The 18,584-nt window shown below is 53.5% G+C and overlaps 8 protein-coding genes across 8 annotated transcripts; 3 read left to right on the forward strand and 5 right to left on the reverse strand.

Moving 5' to 3' along the window:
• Nucleotides 1-1,630: 1,630 nt before the first annotated feature.
• QBC33DRAFT_548788 (uncharacterized protein) lies at nucleotides 1,631-2,682 on the reverse strand. The gene is made up of 3 exons (XM_060428895.1): nucleotides 2,409-2,682; nucleotides 2,194-2,328; nucleotides 1,631-2,123 (listed from the first exon to the last, which is right to left on the reverse strand). The coding sequence occupies exons 1-3, from the start codon at nucleotides 2,537-2,539 to the stop codon at nucleotides 1,850-1,852; spliced, it is 540 nt and encodes a 179-aa protein (XP_060280092.1). The 5' UTR covers nucleotides 2,540-2,682; the 3' UTR covers nucleotides 1,631-1,849.
• Nucleotides 2,683-4,019: 1,337 nt separating this feature from the next.
• Nucleotides 4,020-5,209, reverse strand: QBC33DRAFT_548790 (uncharacterized protein). Its single transcript, XM_060428896.1, has 3 exons — nucleotides 4,711-5,209; nucleotides 4,366-4,649; nucleotides 4,020-4,302 (listed from the first exon to the last, which is right to left on the reverse strand). Exons 1-3 carry the CDS (start codon nucleotides 5,002-5,004, stop codon nucleotides 4,179-4,181), a joined length of 702 nt encoding a protein of 233 aa, XP_060280093.1. The 5' UTR covers nucleotides 5,005-5,209; the 3' UTR covers nucleotides 4,020-4,178.
• Nucleotides 5,210-6,432: 1,223 nt separating this feature from the next.
• On the reverse strand, nucleotides 6,433-7,029 carry QBC33DRAFT_212859 (uncharacterized protein). The gene has a single exon (XM_060422687.1). The coding sequence runs from the start codon at nucleotides 6,759-6,761 to the stop codon at nucleotides 6,480-6,482; it is 282 nt and encodes a 93-aa protein (XP_060280094.1). The 5' UTR covers nucleotides 6,762-7,029; the 3' UTR covers nucleotides 6,433-6,479.
• An 824-nt stretch (nucleotides 7,030-7,853) lies between these two features.
• QBC33DRAFT_548798 (PAN domain-containing protein) lies at nucleotides 7,854-10,382 on the forward strand. Its single transcript, XM_060428897.1, has 6 exons — nucleotides 7,854-8,109; nucleotides 8,191-8,604; nucleotides 8,678-8,967; nucleotides 9,025-9,175; nucleotides 9,244-9,451; nucleotides 9,549-10,382. The coding sequence occupies exons 1-6, from the start codon at nucleotides 7,991-7,993 to the stop codon at nucleotides 10,185-10,187; spliced, it is 1,821 nt and encodes a 606-aa protein (XP_060280095.1). The 5' UTR covers nucleotides 7,854-7,990; the 3' UTR covers nucleotides 10,188-10,382.
• Nucleotides 10,163-12,269, reverse strand: QBC33DRAFT_548801 (uncharacterized protein). Its single transcript, XM_060428898.1, has 7 exons — nucleotides 11,906-12,269; nucleotides 11,802-11,846; nucleotides 11,683-11,730; nucleotides 11,162-11,631; nucleotides 10,673-11,090; nucleotides 10,540-10,613; nucleotides 10,163-10,485 (listed from the first exon to the last, which is right to left on the reverse strand). Exons 1-7 carry the CDS (start codon nucleotides 12,053-12,055, stop codon nucleotides 10,404-10,406), a joined length of 1,287 nt encoding a protein of 428 aa, XP_060280096.1. The 5' UTR covers nucleotides 12,056-12,269; the 3' UTR covers nucleotides 10,163-10,403.
• Nucleotides 12,270-13,613: 1,344 nt separating this feature from the next.
• Nucleotides 13,614-15,439, forward strand: QBC33DRAFT_548804 (WSC domain-containing protein). Its single transcript, XM_060428899.1, has one exon. It carries the CDS (start codon nucleotides 13,753-13,755, stop codon nucleotides 15,331-15,333), a length of 1,581 nt encoding a protein of 526 aa, XP_060280097.1. The 5' UTR covers nucleotides 13,614-13,752; the 3' UTR covers nucleotides 15,334-15,439.
• A 549-nt stretch (nucleotides 15,440-15,988) lies between these two features.
• QBC33DRAFT_622594 (uncharacterized protein) lies at nucleotides 15,989-17,611 on the forward strand (the record flags this gene model as incomplete). The annotated part of the gene is made up of 2 exons (XM_060432846.1): nucleotides 15,989-16,739; nucleotides 16,869-17,611. The coding sequence occupies 2 exons, from the start codon at nucleotides 15,989-15,991 to the stop codon at nucleotides 17,609-17,611; spliced, it is 1,494 nt and encodes a 497-aa protein (XP_060280098.1).
• Nucleotides 17,612-17,937: 326 nt separating this feature from the next.
• On the reverse strand, nucleotides 17,938-18,560 carry QBC33DRAFT_424002 (uncharacterized protein; the record flags this gene model as incomplete). Its single annotated transcript, XM_060424136.1, has 2 exons — nucleotides 17,938-18,229; nucleotides 18,295-18,560. Coding segments are annotated over 2 exons (558 nt in total), but the record flags the coding sequence as incomplete, so codon positions are not given.
• Nucleotides 18,561-18,584: the final 24 nt, after the last annotated feature.

Raw genomic sequence — 18,584 nt, forward strand, 5'->3', positions numbered from 1 at the left:
CAATGAAAGGATGGTTGAGATAGACTTGGGAGTCGAACTTGAGTCAATTAATACTCACCTCCCAGAAAACTAATGCTGCATGCAACATGTTTCGACGTTTACATCCTTCACGACATCTGTTTCCCCCTCCTTCCCCAATGGAACGTCGAATCCTTCGGCACACCGAGAAGCCTTGGCCAAACTACAGACTCGATTCTGGTTGGATTTGATGATGCGGGGATCCCACATCAGGGGTCCCCAGCGAATGAGAATCGCAGATATATGAGCTGATCAGCATCTCTCAACTGCGGGTTGTGGAAGATCACTGAGGCGTCATATGGCATACAACAACCAGGGGAAGATCAGGAAAACACCATGTCATGACCACCTTCCGCAATGAGGGGTCTCCGACGATTAGAAGGCAGCTTGTGAAGGAATTTGGCTTGTACCTCTTGGTGATCCATAGCCAGGAGCATTAAGCTTGAAGCATTACTGGGAGAACAAGGGATAAATGTTACGAGGCACCATGCTCTGCCCACAATCCCACCCTCAGTATCAAATACACTCACCCTGCGCTTTGCAGTGAGACTTAGATTGACTACCCACGTTATCTTCGAATAGTCCCGCACAACTGTTTGTCGACGTAGTACTAGGAAACGTTGGAAAATCCACCACTCTCGTGGGGGCTCAGCGCCAAGAGACTATGGCCCGATTACCGGCACATTTACTCGGCAGACATATGCCAAGAGCGCCGAGCAATCTCCAGATCGGTTCACCGAATGGAATCCTGGGAGGAAAGAGCTTAGTTTCTACCTACCTATTGTAGCAACCTGGATGTTACATCAACGTGCAGGCTGCATGGCCAAGATATGACGACCTGTTTCGAACATCAAGGACTGCCTTTTTTTTTGGAGTAAATCTTTGAATGAGATGTGCAAGAGGGGCTAACAGGGGCAATGGATCAGCACCGGATGCCAAGTAGGATAGAGTTCGGGGCCATGGCTTAAAGTGCAACAGTTCCAGCATGCAAAGAGCGTACGTAGATTGACCTACAAGCTCACTGTACTTGCGGGCTTTGCGGGAAAGTCAAGTACACCCCCATCACTCGGCGAGAGAAGTTAGCATGGTACATCACTTGTGACAGAGGTAAAAGGGTCGGACACATGGACAGTTAATCGCGTACACTATACCGACGTTGGGACTTTTCTTTTTCCTCGTTCAGACACAGCCATACACAATTTTCGCACACATCACATGTCTGCAGCAGTTCTAAAGAATCCACCACACTAATCTTAGGGAAGGGGGTGCTGTCAGACACAAACCGATGCGTGATGGTGAGGAGGCTGGGCAGTGAAGGGATGCTGGCAGGGAGAGAGGTAACCATTCAAAGTAAAAAGAGCGCTTGGAAGATGTGGAAGATGCCAAAGAAGACGAGGGGTAATCAACGCCAGAGATAGTGAGGGGAGAGAATACGCTCCCTATAATACCATCACGGCGCCTTGCGGCTCATTGACCGTGGTGGATATTGTGCGGAGTGAACTTGGCGCAATGCCGTCGTCCCATGATGCTCTTGCCGCCCTCGTTCAGGAGGCATTTTGTTTCTATGATGCGCCAACAACCGGGATCAAGTGTTCATTTGGCAAAAAAAGTTGGCTGTCATAAAACATGAAAGGATATGTTGTTGCGATCTTCAGAGATCATGATTTTCTATCTCAAGATAAAATTGCAATGGATCGAAAGTTAATGCATTCTGTCAAGTACCCCCCGCAAACAACCACCATCTCCCATGGACGACTGCATCAATAGCTACCAGAAAGAACCCTGCTGACCGTGGACCAGCATCCAAGACTCCCAGAACTGCATCCCAGCCTCACAGCAAAGCTGCCAGAGCCCCAGCAAAACCCATCACGACCCCGCCAGCAACGGGAACCACTCCTTCATGCGCAGCGCCCTTAGACGTCGAAGTCGGTGCGGCAGGTCCACCTCGTCCGCCGGTGGGAGGAGTAGTCAATCCATCGAGAATATTAGAGGAGGTGGGAGTGGGTCCTCCTTCGGCGGCAGTGGTGTACGCGCAGACAGCTGCCAGTGTGGAAGTCTCGAACTCATCAAGGCCCTTGCTATCGCAGATATTGGGCAGGCAGCTCCTGTCGTTTTGTTAGCACCATCTCTCCCTGTAAAATGGCAGACGGCAGTGAGAATGGCGAGATGACGTACTTGACCAATCGTTGGTAGAGATCGCAGTTGCAAGAAGCAACCTCGGGACCAAAGTCGGTGCTGGTCGCGGCATTGGCGCACGGTGCTGCTCCCCAGATGTCGTTGACCACGGAATTTCCGCACTCGGTATAGCTTCTGGGAGCCAGGAAACAACGGTGAGTAGCCAGACCATCAAGAGGTGGGAAGTAAGACGTGTGGGGGGTGTAACTACTCACGACCAGGCAGTGGAGATGGTTGCGGACGGACACAGGTCGGAGATGACAGAGGGATCCTGGGTGAAGTCCTGGGCTCGGCAGGAGGCTGCGAGGAGCAGTAGAAGCTTCAAGGGCGACGAGAGTCTAGTCATGGTTAATCAGACTTGCTGCAAGTAGAAGTTTTGACGACGGGGGAAGACAAATGTTGGAATGATGACCAGGGGATTTGAGTGCAAGTGTTGAGGATGCCGCTGCATTTTGTACCACAGTCTCGGCACTTAAAATAGGCTTCTGTTTGCCAAGCAAGTTAGCGAATGCTGCGGTCCCGTATTTGCTTTGGGGCTGGGGTGGTGGCTGATCACTGAAGCCCGACGGGCCTCGTAATTTGTTGAATGGCTTTACATGGCGTTGCGGCTGAAGGTCCGTCCAAGGGTCCCTGCACGGCGCAGCACCATGTTGGCACGGTCGCCGGCATGTATTTACCCTACCTACCCTATCACGACAAGCCACACGAGCAGAAATGACAAACTACTGCGTAGTATATACCGCCGCCGGTGATAATCTTTTATCTTTTGGCAGGCAAGGGGGCGTTAATGCCAAGGCAGTTGTTTGACTAGCCATCCAAATATATTCGTGGAAAGAGAGCACAGAGTCTCGCTTAATTCGTGCTTCGCAATGTATCGAACACGAAGTGCAAACGCACTGCAACGTGCAGTCATGCGCCGTAGTGCGCAGTCATAAAATGACAACTGAGGACGAAGTTTCATCCCCTCGTTACAATTCGCTTGGTACAGGTCAGCGAGTGACAAGTAATTAATTACACATGTTTTTTTCGGATGTTCCAATATCGTCCTAGCAACAGGCTCAAAAATAATCAACCCCTGAAATCCCCTTTCTATTGTAGATACGCGACGTGAACAAAACAAGATGGTGTAGATTAATGGAGTATCAGAAGAGGACAGAAGTTCTTATTTTGTAGAAACGTATTCTTGCAATCGAAATCAAGAAACTGTAGAATTTGGAGAGGCCGAATGAGCGGGTCTCCGGCTGTGTGCAGGAGGTCTATGCGCTCCAGGTGGGGCCGGGCTGGTTAGTTCCTCAACAGCTACTACTTTCGCCGCCGCCATCGCCGTTGCTGTCGCCGTCGCCAAACCAAGGTCGGCGTTTATTGCTATTGCCATCGCTGTTGCTATTGCCGTCGCTGTTGCTATTTCCATCGCTGTTGCTATTGTTGTCGCTGTTGCTGCTAAAAGCAGCTGCGATGGCGATGGCGAAAGCAACAGCGATGGCAATTGCAAGTGACAGCAACAGCGAAAGGCGCGGGCAGGCCTGCCAAAATATCCCGGCACCTGGCAATTAATCACTCGATCCAGCCGAGCTTCCCTTTGAGCTTCCTTTTGGTGGGATTTCCCCGCAGACATGATCCCGCTCTCCCATAAGTACCATCAATTAATGTAGCATCTCACACATTCACTTGACCAACAAACCGACTGTGAAGATATTCCAAGATGAATAATAACGTTCGATTGGACCGCCCAGAAGGTTGGTGCGACTGGAAGTTCATATTCGGACACAAGACCTCTTGAGAGTCACGTCCATGACAATGAACCCCCCCCCCCCCCCCCCCCAACCCTGCAAGAGCCTACGGCACCCAACCTAGCGGACTTTGTGCCACAAACCAGAAGAGATGATAGGATTGCCACGAGATTATCGTCTGAAACAGACCCTTACACTGCGACTGGGGACCGTATTCGACGACACGTGGCACGTCCTGGCCTCTGAGGGTCAGGGTTACGTGAAGGTGAATTGCAGCGTGAGTTGCCTGCTCTGGCGGCCCCGAAGCGACGTTCTGCCGCTGTAGGGTGCGACGAAGCAGGCAACGAAGCAGGCAACGAACAAGACGGCGTGAATCAAGCTGCAACCGTGAGTGGGTGGTTAGACCATGTCGGTCGGATCTTCAGACGCCGGCTCGACTTACCTCAGAGCCAAAACGGAATATAGATAAGCCCATACAAGCCTGTGGAATCTCTCCGCCCAAACTGCACATTTTTCCCAGCGGCCGTTACCCCATTCAGGGTAGTCGGCGCAGAAGTACCCAAAGTACCGCTCTGTTAACAGGGCGGCCATGCCGTGAACGACGGCCGGAATTGTGAAGAAGCTAGAGATGGCGTAAAGGAGGGCGGAGAGTGGAAACGGCATCAGCGTCCCTGACGTGAGAAGGTGAAGGAGGTTGCTGGCGGCCCAAAAAACGGTGATAAGGCCCTATGACTCGGATTTGGTTAACGACAGGACCAGCCGGGCAGGGATACGCCAAAGAGGTGACCTCGGTGACGTGTACCAGTATGACCATAGTCTCGAGATAGGATTTGATGTCCCTTGCAATGTGATACAACTCTGGTCTGCAGTGTCGGTGGATAACGGAAACAGCCGCTGCCAGACCAAATACGGCCAGTCCGCCGATTAGGGAGAACCACTGGCCGACGGCAGCGACGCGCCAAGAATATCCATGTGGATGATCAGAGCCATTCGAAATAGTGTTTTGGCCGTCATCGGCTGTGTGGGCGGGCGGTGCTGACTCGTCCTGGAGTAGCGGAGTCTGTTCGGTGACGTGGGCCATGGCCAATCGAAAATATTGAAAGTAGATAACAGATATGCAGAGGCGTTGCTCGGTGTAAATAAAACGGGGCTTCTGTTTTGCCGTGAGTTGGTGGTGTCGACGCGTTAAAATGTTAAAATTTTGGGTTGGGGAAGTGATTGAGGAACAGCAAGCAATCGGCTAATGAACTACTATTAATAGCCTAGGAGTACCAAATACACTAGTGCCACTAGCATGCGCGTTGACTCACGGGGTTCCTCCCAGGATAATCCTTGGCGGCCCCCCAAATGCCACGATTCCGAGGGGGGTCTTATCGACAATGAATGTGGGCAACGTATCCTCATTTGGGCTATATTTTGAAGCGTACTAGAAAGGAAAGAAAGGAATCCCCAGCGGGGGAATCGTCAAGTACCCCAGATTCCGTGCCCCTTTGGGTCTTCCTTGGTCATGCAGGAAGACCCCATTTTACTGCCAAAAGTAGGCTTAGCTACATTGGTGTTAGGCTGGGTGATCACGTGTGTATCCATGGATATTCGTCCCACCCATAATTGTTGATAGGTCTCACTAACAATACGTTGATACAAATTTCGCACCCGCGGGGAGAACCTGGGCTACATTGGACTGTCTAGCTCTCTTTAATCATTATTACGGAATGCGGCAACCTGATTTCGATCGCCTTCCTGCAGTATATCCCCGATTAAACGCGGTCCTGGCTGCTGGCTGCTGCTCTGCTTGCAGAACTGCCCGATTGGTCGATATCGAAGAGGAAAAAAAAGGGAAATCTTGAGGATCATCCTGCTGCAGGCCGACAAGCCGCCCCATGACGTGTTACCATATCCCTTAAACGACAGAGACCTTCATGTTGCCTGAAGTACGTGCAACGGTTCCAAGGGTGCAATCAAAACCCTGTGTCATTTTGAGGTGCTGCTTGTCCGCCGTAACCATGGCCATATGGTCTTGATCGTGGCCCACGGTATCCTTCTAACTGATGGTTAAGTCGAAAAGACTAATATATGTCATCAAGTTAGTTAGACAGTCGACCTCGAGGTGTTCGATGGATGTTTCGAGCTCATTCGCCCAGAGAGCAAGATCCCTTTACTACGGCAAGATGGATGATACCAAGGTGTTTCTCAAGATTCACTGCGCTCTGTTTCCGCTGCTTCATTCATCTCAAAATCGCGTCATGTGCTATGTGCAGCCAGACAGGTAGCAGCTTAAACCAACCCCCAAGACAAGACAGTCCGCTGAATACCCCAGGCTCCGTGCAATAACTAGTCTTCCGCGTGCCAACCCCTTCTCTCAGACGCTACTGACTAGTCTGTCTCCGTCTTCTCGGTTCGTCTCAAGGATCCCTTCCCTACATCTCCCTACACCTCCCACCACCGTATACCTCTTGGAATGACTGGTGCCGAAGAATGCGAGCGTCGACAGGTTCACCAAATTCCCCGTCTGCGGTTGACGTCTCGCTTGCTGATGACCAGCAGGAAATAGGTCGTTTAGACGCAGCCGTTCATAGATCCGTCCGCATTGAAAACGGCAGTCTGGCCACTGCGTTGGCACGTGCTGATGTCCCGTACTCTCTGCCGGCAGTCCGGGTGCATGGGACAATTTGGGGGTGGGCATTGCGAGCCTCCGCCACCGCCGCCGCCGCCGCCGCCACCACCAAGAGTGATCCAAGGCCTTGGTTTGAACAAGGGGATGACGATTGGGAAGAAGAGGAAAGCTGCCGTCTGGCTAGCTAGGATGGCAACGATGGCCAAGTTGAAAATGAATTTCATTGGGTGATCGATTTATTCGACTTGTGTAGATGCAAATGGGTTGAGGTAGGAGGAACAGGTCCCTGTAGGTAGGAGCTCGGGTTGAAGATGCAAGATGACAAGGTGTTTGTTGAAGTTGAGTTTGAGGTTGAGGTTCAAATTGGGCGACGGCATCTTGTATATATATACCTAGATTGGGGGTTGTTTTTTAAGATCAGCCATGACTTCAACCTGACTGACTTGCCCCTGACATAGTAACCCGGATTGCTCCATCCAGGGGCGTCCTGTCCCGAAAGCCGGTGTCTGGTCGACACGGCTGGTAAGCACAGGCTAGACAAACAACCGCAGCGATTCCGGCAACGTCTGTAGAGCGAGAGCAAAGCTACGTCGCTACGTCGCTTAGACTACGAGAGGAGTCTCACTTCAGCTGTGATAATCCGCATTACTCGACGGGATTGAAGCAGATCTAGACGACGGGCCGACTCGGCGGGCCGATCCGCGGGCCGTGATAAGCCACTCTTTGCCATTGTATGCCTCACAATTGGGCTGCTTCTACGTAATTACTGAAAGGATAAGCTGAAGATGAGGCAAAAAGCACCTTCCATTGTTCGGGTGACTGAGGATGTGACATCACAGCTCCGAGACACACCCCGTTGAGGTTAAATCCTAGGTTTATCAAGAGCCGACCATCCGCCTCCCTGCACTCATCATCAACGATCGACGATCGACCACGGATCTCGGTGAGTGGCTTAGAGTGGGCGGGCTGAGCCGAGCCGTAGGGCCAATCGGATGACACTAGCGGAATCCATTATCTCACAAACCAACCGCCTTCCGTCATGATCACCACCCGTCGAACCGACGATTAGCAAGCTTGGGTAAACTTGGCAGCTGAAGTGAGAATGGAAGTCGCCTGGATTGACGGCCAACACCCAACAATCACACCGAATTGATACCGCAGCTGAAATGCGGCATGTCTCAGGGTATGGGCGGCATTTTACTTGACGGTCGGTGTTGATCTTGTGGACGGTGAAAACAGCTCGACGAGAGAGACTACGTTCCATGAGTCTGATCCGAAGGGTCAGACCCAATTCTTGCCAGTGCTTCAGAAGAGGACTCTCTGATATGGGGCAAGATAAAAGAGCGCCTTCTCCCTCTTGTTGCGACCCGATCCATCCCAGACACTTGTCAAGTATTTACTGAGCGCCGGGGGCTTCACTTATAAGAAAGCAACCAAAGAAACAACTGCAACCATGAAGATCTCTCAGCATTGGCTCCTACCGTGCTTGACACTCATCGGATCATTGGGCTCAGTCGCTGCTCAAACATACTCTTGTGCCAACAACGCCGACGAGGGCAAGCTTATTGTCAGGCAAGTTTTTCCAGGTTGATTTATGTGTTGAATTATCTCCCAACCTTGTGGCCCGACGACTAACCTATTCCGAAATACTAGAAATGGCAAAGAGTACCAGATCAAGTGCAAACAAGCTGTCAAAGGCAGGCCCGTTGCCACAAAGCCCGGCAGGAGCGCTGTGGAATGTGTTGAGAAATGCGCCGCTGATGCTAGTTGCGTCCACGCCGCCTTCGTCGCGGACGAGAACTTGTGTGAATTCAGGAAAGACGCTGATCTCTTCAACTACTCGGACCCTGACTTCCCACTCGTAACCTGGTACTATGTCAGGGATGTACGTGCCGAACCGGAACCAACCACTGGCCATGATGACAATACCCAGGAGACGACGGTTCCGGACACTGGCCTTGGTGACAACACCCAGAGGCCGATTGCAGACGACACGACCTCTGATGCTGGATCTGGAAATAAGGCATCATACACTTGCCCAGCTGATGAAGGGGAAAGATACACGACGTAAGGAACCAGCTCATCAGTCCTTTGGGGGGGGGTGAGATGTTGGCTAACACAAAAAAAAACAAAAAAACAGAAATGGTGTCACTTACGAGCTGAGGTGCAACACGGGACACAGCATCGGGCACTGGACCGGCGAGGATTGCCCAACTCTGAAGGAGTGTGCCGATCGTTGTGCCAGAAAGCCAGGCTGCTATAGCTGTGATTGGGAGCGGACCGCCAAGACCTGCCAGTACAAGAAAGCCCCTTCTGAAACGTCGTCGTGGGCACCCGGAGATGCCTGGTATCCCGTCCAATGTCCCAAAAACCGGGTGTCTCAGCAGATCGCGAAACCCGAAGTAACCACCAGCCTTACTTGCCCGCAGAGTAAGCATCCTTGTTTCTCGTTCGTGTGATTCAAGCAATCTAACGGTTCCCCGCCAGATGACGGGAAAATCTTTAAGGGTTCCGATGGGACCTGGTTCTACCTGCAATGCTGCACAGATACCGACGGCGCATCCATCCTGGGTTACGAGACTGTCAACACCCACGAGGAATGTGCTGAGAAGTGTGTTGTGGACAAGAAGTGCAAGAGGTAACTAGAAACACCCTTCGAGCCCCTCTCCCTGGTCATTCCCGGCGCTGGTCGCTAATAGAGCCCAGTGCCATGTTTGTGCCGGGCGGTGATGGTTCCCGGCCAAACTGCAGGCTGTACGAGCACGGCAAGTTTTCTACAACCAAGCAGGAGGGGGCGCACTACGCCTTCGTGACCGACCCGCCCACCAACGACCCTGTGCTTTCGGAAGCGAAGCTCTGCTCCACCGAGTGCCCCGAGGCAGACGGCCAGCTCTTCGTGAGCCACACCGGAGAGGTCAGTGAAGCAATATCCTAACGCTGAGAGAGAGTCTGGTGTTGGAAGATCCCTTGAAGTAATTATGGCGGGCTAACCCAGCTCGCCACCTCTCCAGAACTTCCAAATGACCTGCAAGAAGCGCCACGGCACGACATACCTCAAGATCGACCGCCGGGAGTCCTTCGAGGCCTGCCTAACCGCCTGCGCCATCCTGCCCGGGTGCGACAGCATCGACTACGAGGCGCGCACCAAGAAATGCTTCTTCAGCAACGACAACAACGCCCCCGCCATCGACGCCCCCGCCTTCGCGAGCGCCCACTCGCTCGGCTGCGCCGGCGCATGCGCGAGTTGCAAGAAGGGCTGCGACCAGGCCAAACGCGACAAACCGCTCCAAGCCGACGAGGCGACATGCGATGCCGACCACGGCAAGATCATCAGCTCGGGCAACGAGGACTTCCGCCTGCAGTGCCGGCACTGCATCCGGCATACGCCAGGCGCTTCCTGGAAGGCTGAGCGGGCCGCGAACCTAGACGAGTGCGCCAGGGCCTGCGCCGCCGACAGCCGCTGTCACGGCGCCGACTGGATGGGCCCGAATGGCGGGTGCTGGCTCGTCCCGGCGCGGAATCCGGATGGCTCGGCCATTACGTTTGCGCGGGATGCCAGGTGCGATGCGCTCATGCCGCAGAGCCGGTCGCTGCCGGACTTTGATAATGTTATTATTGATAACCCCGAGACGACGGAGCGCGATTGGTAGGGGGACGGCGGCCTGGACAGGTGGGCGCAGATGAGCAGGACATCGCTCTGGGGGACTGAAGTGTTGGTTCTATTGTATCATGGCTCTATACAGCCATCTTCTCCCCTCTCCGAGTAAAGCAGCTCTAGTCTTCCAAGCTCGACATTGTATTCTCCATTAGTTTAAGAGACAAACGAAAATCGTCCGATCATGGACCCGTAACTGAACCTCGCTCCCTCACAAGTGATATTCTTGGGGGCTGGCAACGGTAACACCTCTCTTCGCCCAGACTCCCTCGATTCCCATATCCGCTTGGCCACTTGACATGAATTAGTTACTGCCAATTACGCAGTTCTGGGTTCCGCTAACTTACTCGTCTTTCAGATTGGTGAACGGCTCTGTCGCTCCCTCCTTGAGATTGGGATTCCTGAAAATGATGTTTTTCGTCTGTTCACACGAGTCAGCATCCCTGCTTAAATACCGACTCTCCCCTTTGCGTTTCTTACCAAGCCGAGAGTCAGATGAATAGCCGGCGGTGCTACGGCGACCGTCTCACTGGGCGCCTTCCCCTCAATCATGGCGACGATATTCCTGGCCGCCGCAGAGGCTTGCCCCATGCCGGGCTTCGCCGCCTTGTGGGCCCCGGAATCCGCTATGTCACCAATGGCGAACATGTTGGGGTACAGGGGATCCTGGAACTGGAAGGTGGGCAGCACACGAATGAAGCCGTTGGCGGGGTTAATGAGCGAGTCCTTCGACGAGGAACGGAGGCTGCTGAGAAATCCATTGTTGGGTGTCTGGCCTGTGGCCAGGATGGCCAGATTGGTGGAGAGCTTTTGACCGTCCTTGAGCTCCACCTCGAAAGCGCGGCCATCTGTGGGGAATCCGGCTGGTGGGACGATGACGCGCGACCCAGTGACCAGGCTAATGGCCGTTCTGTCAGCAAGTGCTTATCGGTTGGGGCATAGGGAGTTTCGTGCAAGAGGAAGACATACTTGACGCCAAGCTCCTTGAAACGGTCTTTTATGATGTTACTCAGTTTCTCATGATAGACTGGCATCAGTACATCCCGGGAATGCACCAACGTGATCTCCTTGTCAGGATAGACCTCCTTCAAATCGCATGCCATCTGCACACCGACTGCTCCACCACCAATGATGAGAATCGACGGTGCCTTCTTTACTCCTTCCTGGTGCACTTTGAAGTAATCGACTGATGGAGGCTTTTCGTTGCTCTGCATCGATCCAGGGGCGGGCAACCGAGTCCCTGATGCAGCCACAAGGTACTCGAAAGAGACCAGTCGCGAACCCTCCCACTCACGATCAAGGGTGAGTTGCGTGGCCTGGAGTGACACCACTCTTGCCTTCACGACAGCATGTCGGGAGGCGTCAGGTGCTGCCGAGAAGACGCCCTTGTAGGGAATGAAGGCCTTGTGCTCATGGTCTGGTAGGATTGCAAACCGAGGCTGCACATGTCAGGTTTGAGAAAAGGTAAACGATTGAGACTGGGGACGTACAAAGGCGAATAGATGGTGAAAATGGCTATGTGGCTCGATCAAAAGGACCTAGAGAACCGCAAAGATGTAAGTTCGGTTGTTTCCCCTTGAGCAGGTTCGAAGTTGGTGCATATACTCACGCGGTGGGTTGACGGGAGCAAGTTCGCCAATTCTTTTGCAGCATTCTGCAAAGATCCTCATTAGACTTTGCTCAAAACGTTTTCAAGAAGGTCATCCCACTTACGACCCCGACATACGAGCCTCCAACCACCACGACGTTGCGGAGAGCGTTGATCATGTTCGTTTCGGATCCCTCAAGGGACTGACGAGGGCGGGGAGAGATAAAGGTATTGATGACAACAAAATATTCAAGTGTCTTATACAAGCGTACCATATATTAACATTTGGTAATTTGCTGGGAATGTTGAGTGATGGCTGTGCGAGGGAACGTGTTGGTTTTATGAGTTGGAAGTTGAAACGAGTGGGCGGCCACTCGGAGATTGCGTAGCCCGTCTCAGCACCGAAAAACATGTCCGAGTTCGGGATGGGAATGGCCTAATAGGAGGCTCTGGTCGAATATAGAAAAGTGGAGAGACAGCGAATTAACACACATTCAAAGTCGCCTCTACTTCTAAATCCGAATGTCCGGTTCAAGGAACGGGAATTGGCGCCACGGCGGGTTATCTAAATCCCTGGATGCCAGATTATCTGATAATCTGATAAAATTAAGTGGAGAAGCTAGGATTCGGATCGGCCAGTCCGGATGCGAGTCTGTGGCGAGCCACGTGATGGATCACGTGGTCGCCCATTTCTTGTACACTATGTAGCCACCTTGCGTCTAGCCTACCTACATAGCTTTCTACAGACAACAACCATTCAGACCTGCCGTATCTAACAGAGTCGCTGCCTGAGAAGCAGGCCTTGACTGGCAGTCTTAACGGGGAGAGCACTAGAAATTTTCTTTACAGTGAAGGGTTGGAGGGTATCTGCTTGGAGGTGCAGGCTCTTGGATGGGGGACACGTGCATCAACATTGGTCGCACCGGGAGGGCAATGGTGCAGGCTTAGAAGGTAGTACAATGATATATGAGTAAGGCATATTTCCTGTAAGGCCGTGTATTTCTCCCGCGCCTTCGCGCATTTTCTAATCCTTGACACCCGATTGGCCAGTAGGAACTGCGTCTCTCTCGTCTTTGGCAACGTTTGGACCCCGTTCTCGTGGTGGAGCCATACAACACCCGACTAGCGTCGCCGCCAACACGCAAGGATCGCCTATGGTGGACCGCCGCCCGTGAAAAGCTTGGGCCGATCTCCGAGTGGTGACCTTGGGCCGTTTCGGGTTTGGGTTGCTTGTCTTTGTTGGGAAGAAGGGCTCTTTTCGGCGCTGGTCGTAATACCCCTATCTCTACCTTACAACTACGGGCAACGCGGAAGGTCGTCGCCCTGCCAGTCAGATGGCTCCTTCAGTATTTAGGGAACTCCCAACAGAGTCGGACGAGTGGGTCAACAGTTCTTGCTCTCGTTTCGTGGAAAGCATTTCCCACTCACGTCAGGGGCTCCATGAAGACCGAAGAGTCTACACCTCGGTGTAGTTGACAACATAACCATCGACACCATTACCCACAACGGGCACTAGTTAATTAGACCACTGATGGATGGATGGAGTTGGAAGTAAGGCTATCTGCCTAGCTAAAAAGGGTTAAACCACCCCAATACTACCCTTGCCGTTGAACTCGCGCTAGACAAGGCTGGCTTCCCCGCTTCGCCCTTAGGGGCTAGTATTACCCAATAGCGCCTACTAGCCACAGCTGATGGATTTATTGCCCGCGTATCATTGGACAGTTTCCTTGGATTTGACGCGCATCAAAGCACAAACCCGGACAGAGACCCTGGGCGAGACCACGATTTATCGAAACACTAAAAATTTATAATGGGTCTTGAAAGCCAGGCCTTCCCAAGGGGTCTATTAATCTCCCACTCGCACCGTTTTCCTTGGTGGTGGTGGACTGGTCTTCTTTCCCTTCAGCAACCGATTCCTTCCCTTTCGACTAATTACTGGCACGAGGCCCAAGGTTAATTCTCTTTTTTAGCCATGGCTCCCACTCGTTTAAGCTTCAGGGCTGCTTCTTTCTTTTGCTTTGTTGCTGCCGCCCAGGCATTTGCTCCGCGGCAATTAAAATACAGGAGAGACAAGTCATTCACTCGCGACGGCTGCTTTGTCGACAATGCCGGCGGCCAGCGCGCCTTGACTGGTCCGAGTTATGCCGATGATTCGATGAAGGTTGCGAGCTGCGCCGAGTTCTGCTCCAAGTACCACTTCTTTGGCCTCGAGTATGGCCGTGAGTGCTACTGCGGAAACTCAAATGCCGCCGCCCGTGCCGATGACAGCGACTGCAACTTCCGATGTGCCGGTGCGTCTTGCGAGACGTGTGGAGCTGGCGACCGTCTCGACATCTTCACGAATCTCCTCTACGTCGCGCCAGAGCCTGCCACTCTCGATGTACCATACCTCGGCTGCTTTGTTGACGAGGGTGCTCGTGCACTGCCAGACAACCTCCTTGGCGCAGACAATATGACAGCCGAGGTTTGCCAGCAGCACTGTGCCGGCTACAATTACTTTGGGGTGGAATTTGGACGTGAGTGCTGGTGCGGCAACTCTTATCCATCCCAAGACCTGGCTCCTGCTTCGGATTGCTCCTTCACCTGCGCCGGCAACGATGCCGAGATCTGCGGAGCTGGCAATCGCATCAATGTGTGGGGTTCTCCGCTTCCATCGACATCGCCGTCGGATGCCGTCCCCTCGTCAACCGGGGACCCAACCACGCTCGACACCGTGACACTTCCTTCTTCCACCATCTTCTCGGTGCCGTCGTCCACTGAAATCCCCAGCCCGACGACAATCACATCATGCTCAGCAGCACCCACGTATATTGGCGTCCCGGAGACCTGCTGGGCCTCGGTACCGGACCAGTGTAGCACTCTCAGCGTCCCAGGCGCCCCCCTCTCGTGCTATAGTGCCTTCCTCGCCAGCACAGAGGTAGCGCCCGCGATATCAAGCTGCTTCACCGCCATGATCGGACCGGCTTTCACTGCCACAAGCATGTACAGCTGCATCCAAAACGCCCCGTCCGTCTACTGCCAGTACACCACGCCACCTTGCGAAGCGACAGCCACCGGGGGCACCGGCACACCGCCGGCACCGACCAACGCCGTGACCGATGGCGGATTCGAGTCGGGCGGCGTCGCATCATGGACCCCAATCGGCTCTACAGCTGACGACTCCATCATGCAGGTGTCCGTCTCGGGCGATCTCCCGCACACCGGCGCCAAGAGCCTCAAGGTGGTTTACAACAACGCCAACGGCCGCAGCCGCATGTACATGAAGCAGATCTCGCTCCAGCCGGGCGCCACGCACCTGATCTCGTGGTGGTGGTACTCGACCAACTCGGCTTCATCCAGCTGGTCGCAGATGCAGCTCACTGGCGGCGGCGTCTCCTTCATTTTTACGGCGCCCACCTTGAATGGACCCACCAACCAGTGGGTGCAGGCCACGAAGACCTTCACGGCCCAGACTTCCTTTGCGACGATCTGGTTCAGCGTGATGGCGAACATGGGCGCTGCAGGGAATACATTCTATGTTGATGACATCTCCATTACGCAAGTAGTAGATTAGAGGGACTTGCAAATGCAACGGTTCCCAGCAATTGTTTCGTTCATACTCGTGTATTATATTTTCCTCAGTATAATAATAACCGACACTTGATTTGATTCTTTATTAACATGTCTCTGGTGTTACTGCAGTGGACCCTGCAATACTTCATTACCTATTAGTCCTTCCCTCTTCTCTCTCCTCAAGCAGCGGCGGATTTTTGACACCAAACGACACCTTTTTGCATTATCTAGATAAACTAAAGCGTAGGAGAAGAGCCACTACAAGGGAGATCCCACGTAATGGAGCAAGAAAGCAGTCATTGTTAGAAAGTGAAGCGTTTGGAAGCGCTGAACTGCAAAAAGTCTTCGGCCATTGCACTTGACAGTAGGTCAGTGGCTGGTTGCCGTTGACGTCTCGCATTTTCTTCCAGTTGAGCCTTTGGAATAAGGTAATTCATAGGCTTTCGGATTAATTAGACTTTAGCTAAAGTTTGACAACCAATTTTTAAACTCTTGGACTGTGGTCTGTTGGGGAGGTTTAACCAAAACTTAGTTGCTCATTATAAATAACACGAGGACATGAACCCAGAACTCATTTCTTTTCCCTTTTCTTTCCGTTTCTTTCCTTTTCTATTCAACTCTCTACATTTCGGAAGCAAAGACAGCAAACTAAAACCATGGATCATTCCTGGCGGACAGCGATTAAAACTCTGGTGGCCAAACCGCGTGCCACCCGCGACACATCGAGCAGTCCAGCATGCACCGACTCTGCCCTATTAACGCAGACCAAGTCCCCCAAACGGAATCGTTTCGGCGATCTCCTGGCTAAACTTTGCCGTCTCTGGCACACCAGTTTCAACTGTGGTGCTGTTTCCTGCCCGCTGGACAACACCGAAGAAGAAGCAGGAGAAGAGGAGACAAGAGGAGGCGGAGACATCGTCACCCGAACCCAGCTGCCGGACGACGAGCCGGACTGGGTGGCCGGGCGACGACACAATCTAACCATCTCGCCCCTCTGCCGACTGCCGAACGAGCTTCTGCTTATGATCATGGCCTACCTTTTGCCCGGCGACGTATTTATTCTCTGCCATGCCTCTGCTATCTACATACCCCTCCTGCCCAGGCCTGTACTTAAGATGTTGAACAACCCGTGGATGCGCATACTGAACCACCGTGCCTTGTTTCCAACCCACGGAAACGGCATATCTTTTGCGCGGCTAGACGAAGCAGAGACAGCCAGGGTCCACGATCTCCTTCGAGGGGAGTTCTTCTGCAAGCGCTGCCTTGAGCGCCAGAGACAAGGACTGCTGAAGGAGCGGCTATCTCAGCTGCAAACCTTCTTATACTGCTCCGGCTGCAACTCTGGTCGCCGGGCATTCCTCTTCCCAGCGCACCAGAGGCAAGAGCATACGGAAAAGCCTCGCCTGTGTTACGGCAGGACAGGATATATTCGGATCTGCTCGCACTAGACTGTCTCTTGGGACGATGTGGAGGAGGTGGGAATGGGATTTCCAGGTAGCAGTCCAGAGGCTGCTTCACGTATTATTAAATGCACAGACCGGTCCAACCGGCCACTCGGGAGCAGCCCGGCACCCCCATCCGCCATCATCGAACGGGGCTACTGCGGTGGCGCAACGGACCATGTTTTCCTCCATGTCTCGTCGACGGTTCCCCTGTTCGACATCACCAACCCACGCCGGCACCCCTTCACCAGGAGAGAGCTAGAAGCCGCCCACAGACAAGCAACCGCCAGCCCGCTCTTCGGCTGCGGGTTCTGCCCCCACGTAAACCCCGCGCATGGCGGCGACAGCGACAAGCTGCTACGGCCTTTCCGACCCGACAACTGCGCATGTTTCCCGATGCCGATACCGATACCGATACCCCACCCGGACCACCACTTCCCCTCGATCTGCTGCGTCTGCCGCGCACAGTCTCGCCCCGAGGAGAGGTCTGGCCGATTCCTCTACTCCCCCTTTGATAACCATTCATTCCATTGTCGAACGTGCAATAGCTTTTACCATTGGAGGCGGCATGGTAGCCAGGTCTCCGTCTGCTTTCAGGGCAGTAAGGCTCTGTGGAGCCCGATCAGTTCCGATTGGCTGTTGTCTCTCGCGCCCGACTCCCTCGGCAGCGCCGGACCGGAGGGGTTCGGCGAGGATCTCTGGTGCGAAAATAAGCGCTGCTTCACGAACAAACGTTGGGAGTCCCTGGTTAAGAATCATCAATACTACGTTGTTCCAGAGTGGGGCGCTACGGCAAGCAGGTTCGTGAGGTGGAGTTTGGCGACCTGGCGCATGTGATTTTACGGCCATCCTCCGTTGCCTAGTATACTATTAGCTCCACCAGCGGCAGCAGGAATGTGAACAAATCTACCTGGACCATACCCCTGTGCATTGACGCAATTGATGATATCTGTGGACGTCTTGTCCGGAAAACGCCGAAGACAACATGGTAAACAGGCCATAGGCTCCGACCTCCTGGCGGTGACGAAGAACTTCCCTGGCACTACCATCACAGTCGAGAGCCATGCACAGCTATATTACTGATGTGACTACCTCTGACAGTTGACATAACTCGTCTAGTCTATCCGAACCACCCCCCATCCCCACGATGTGCCTTAGAACGACTTGACATATTGGTCAAAAACGCTTTGTGACACTTTGCAATCAGTCAAGGCGGAGGAGAACATTCCGACGTTGTTGTGTATCGCGAAACTGCTGGCAGGGTTTGCGGGCTGCGCAACAGCCGTCTTACTCCACGCCCAAGCAAAGGAGTTGACACTGGTAGGACTGAGACTACGGGTCGCCCATTTGCTGCAGCCCGTGCAGACAACCTCAATACTCCAATGCGTCGAGTTTGTCGAGGAGCTGAGAGTCTTGTAGGTGGCGCCGTTGTAAGTGGCAGGCAACGCGCGGTCGCTGTGGTGGTGCAATGTAAGCTACCTCGGCACGACAAGCAAGGGAAGGGCTGTGTCTGGACTCACGTCGCCCACCGCGAGGAAACCACTACCGAGTTCCCGTTGGGCCATGCAACCGTAAGCGGGTTGAGGGTCATGGCCCCGCCCCATGAGAAGCCAACCCAGCCTAGTGATGCTGGGGCGATGATCTGGAGTAGCGTGTCGAAGGGGGCTGCGGGTTTGTCCTGGACGGCGATGCGGTAGATTGGGTTCGAGGCCGTCGTTGAATACTCGATGTAGCAGACACTCGTGCCGGGATTGCAGTATTTTTCCTGCCGCTTGCTTACAGCCGCAGCGTGGACCAAGCTAACGAGGAA

This window comes from Phialemonium atrogriseum, assembly GCF_030411735.1.
Source record: "Phialemonium atrogriseum strain 8032-3 unplaced genomic scaffold QBC33scaffold_28, whole genome shotgun sequence".
Lineage (NCBI taxonomy): Eukaryota > Fungi > Ascomycota > Sordariomycetes > Cephalothecales > Cephalothecaceae > Phialemonium > Phialemonium atrogriseum.

Coding starts and splice junctions, on each gene's coding strand:
- QBC33DRAFT_548801 (XM_060428898.1), bottom strand. CDS start 12,055: ATGGTACGCTTGTATAAGACACTTGAATATTTTGTTGTCATCAATACC. Junction 11,847..11,905: donor GAGGCTCGTATGTCGGGGTC/GTAAGTGGGATG, acceptor GGATCTTTGCAG/AATGCTGCAAAAGAATTGGC. Junction 10,614..10,672: donor TTCATCTGACTCTCGGCTTG/GTAAGAAACGCA, acceptor TCGTGTGAACAG/ACGAAAAACATCATTTTCAG.
- QBC33DRAFT_548798 (XM_060428897.1), top strand. CDS start 7,991: ATGAAGATCTCTCAGCATTGGCTCCTACCGTGCTTGACACTCATCGGA. Junction 8,110..8,190: donor GAGGGCAAGCTTATTGTCAG/GCAAGTTTTTCC, acceptor CCGAAATACTAG/AAATGGCAAAGAGTACCAGA. Junction 9,176..9,243: donor GTGGACAAGAAGTGCAAGAG/GTAACTAGAAAC, acceptor AATAGAGCCCAG/TGCCATGTTTGTGCCGGGCG.
- QBC33DRAFT_548788 (XM_060428895.1), bottom strand. CDS start 2,539: ATGACTAGACTCTCGTCGCCCTTGAAGCTTCTACTGCTCCTCGCAGCC. Junction 2,329..2,408: donor ACCATCTCCACTGCCTGGTC/GTGAGTAGTTAC, acceptor CCTGGCTCCCAG/AAGCTATACCGAGTGCGGAA. Junction 2,124..2,193: donor CTCTACCAACGATTGGTCAA/GTACGTCATCTC, acceptor ACAAAACGACAG/GAGCTGCCTGCCCAATATCT.
- QBC33DRAFT_548790 (XM_060428896.1), bottom strand. CDS start 5,004: ATGGCCCACGTCACCGAACAGACTCCGCTACTCCAGGACGAGTCAGCA. Junction 4,650..4,710: donor TACTGGTACACGTCACCGAG/GTCACCTCTTTG, acceptor TCCGAGTCATAG/GGCCTTATCACCGTTTTTTG. Junction 4,303..4,365: donor TATTCCGTTTTGGCTCTGAG/GTAAGTCGAGCC, acceptor TCACGGTTGCAG/CTTGATTCACGCCGTCTTGT.
- QBC33DRAFT_212859 (XM_060422687.1), bottom strand. CDS start 6,761: ATGAAATTCATTTTCAACTTGGCCATCGTTGCCATCCTAGCTAGCCAG.
- QBC33DRAFT_548804 (XM_060428899.1), top strand. CDS start 13,753: ATGGCTCCCACTCGTTTAAGCTTCAGGGCTGCTTCTTTCTTTTGCTTT.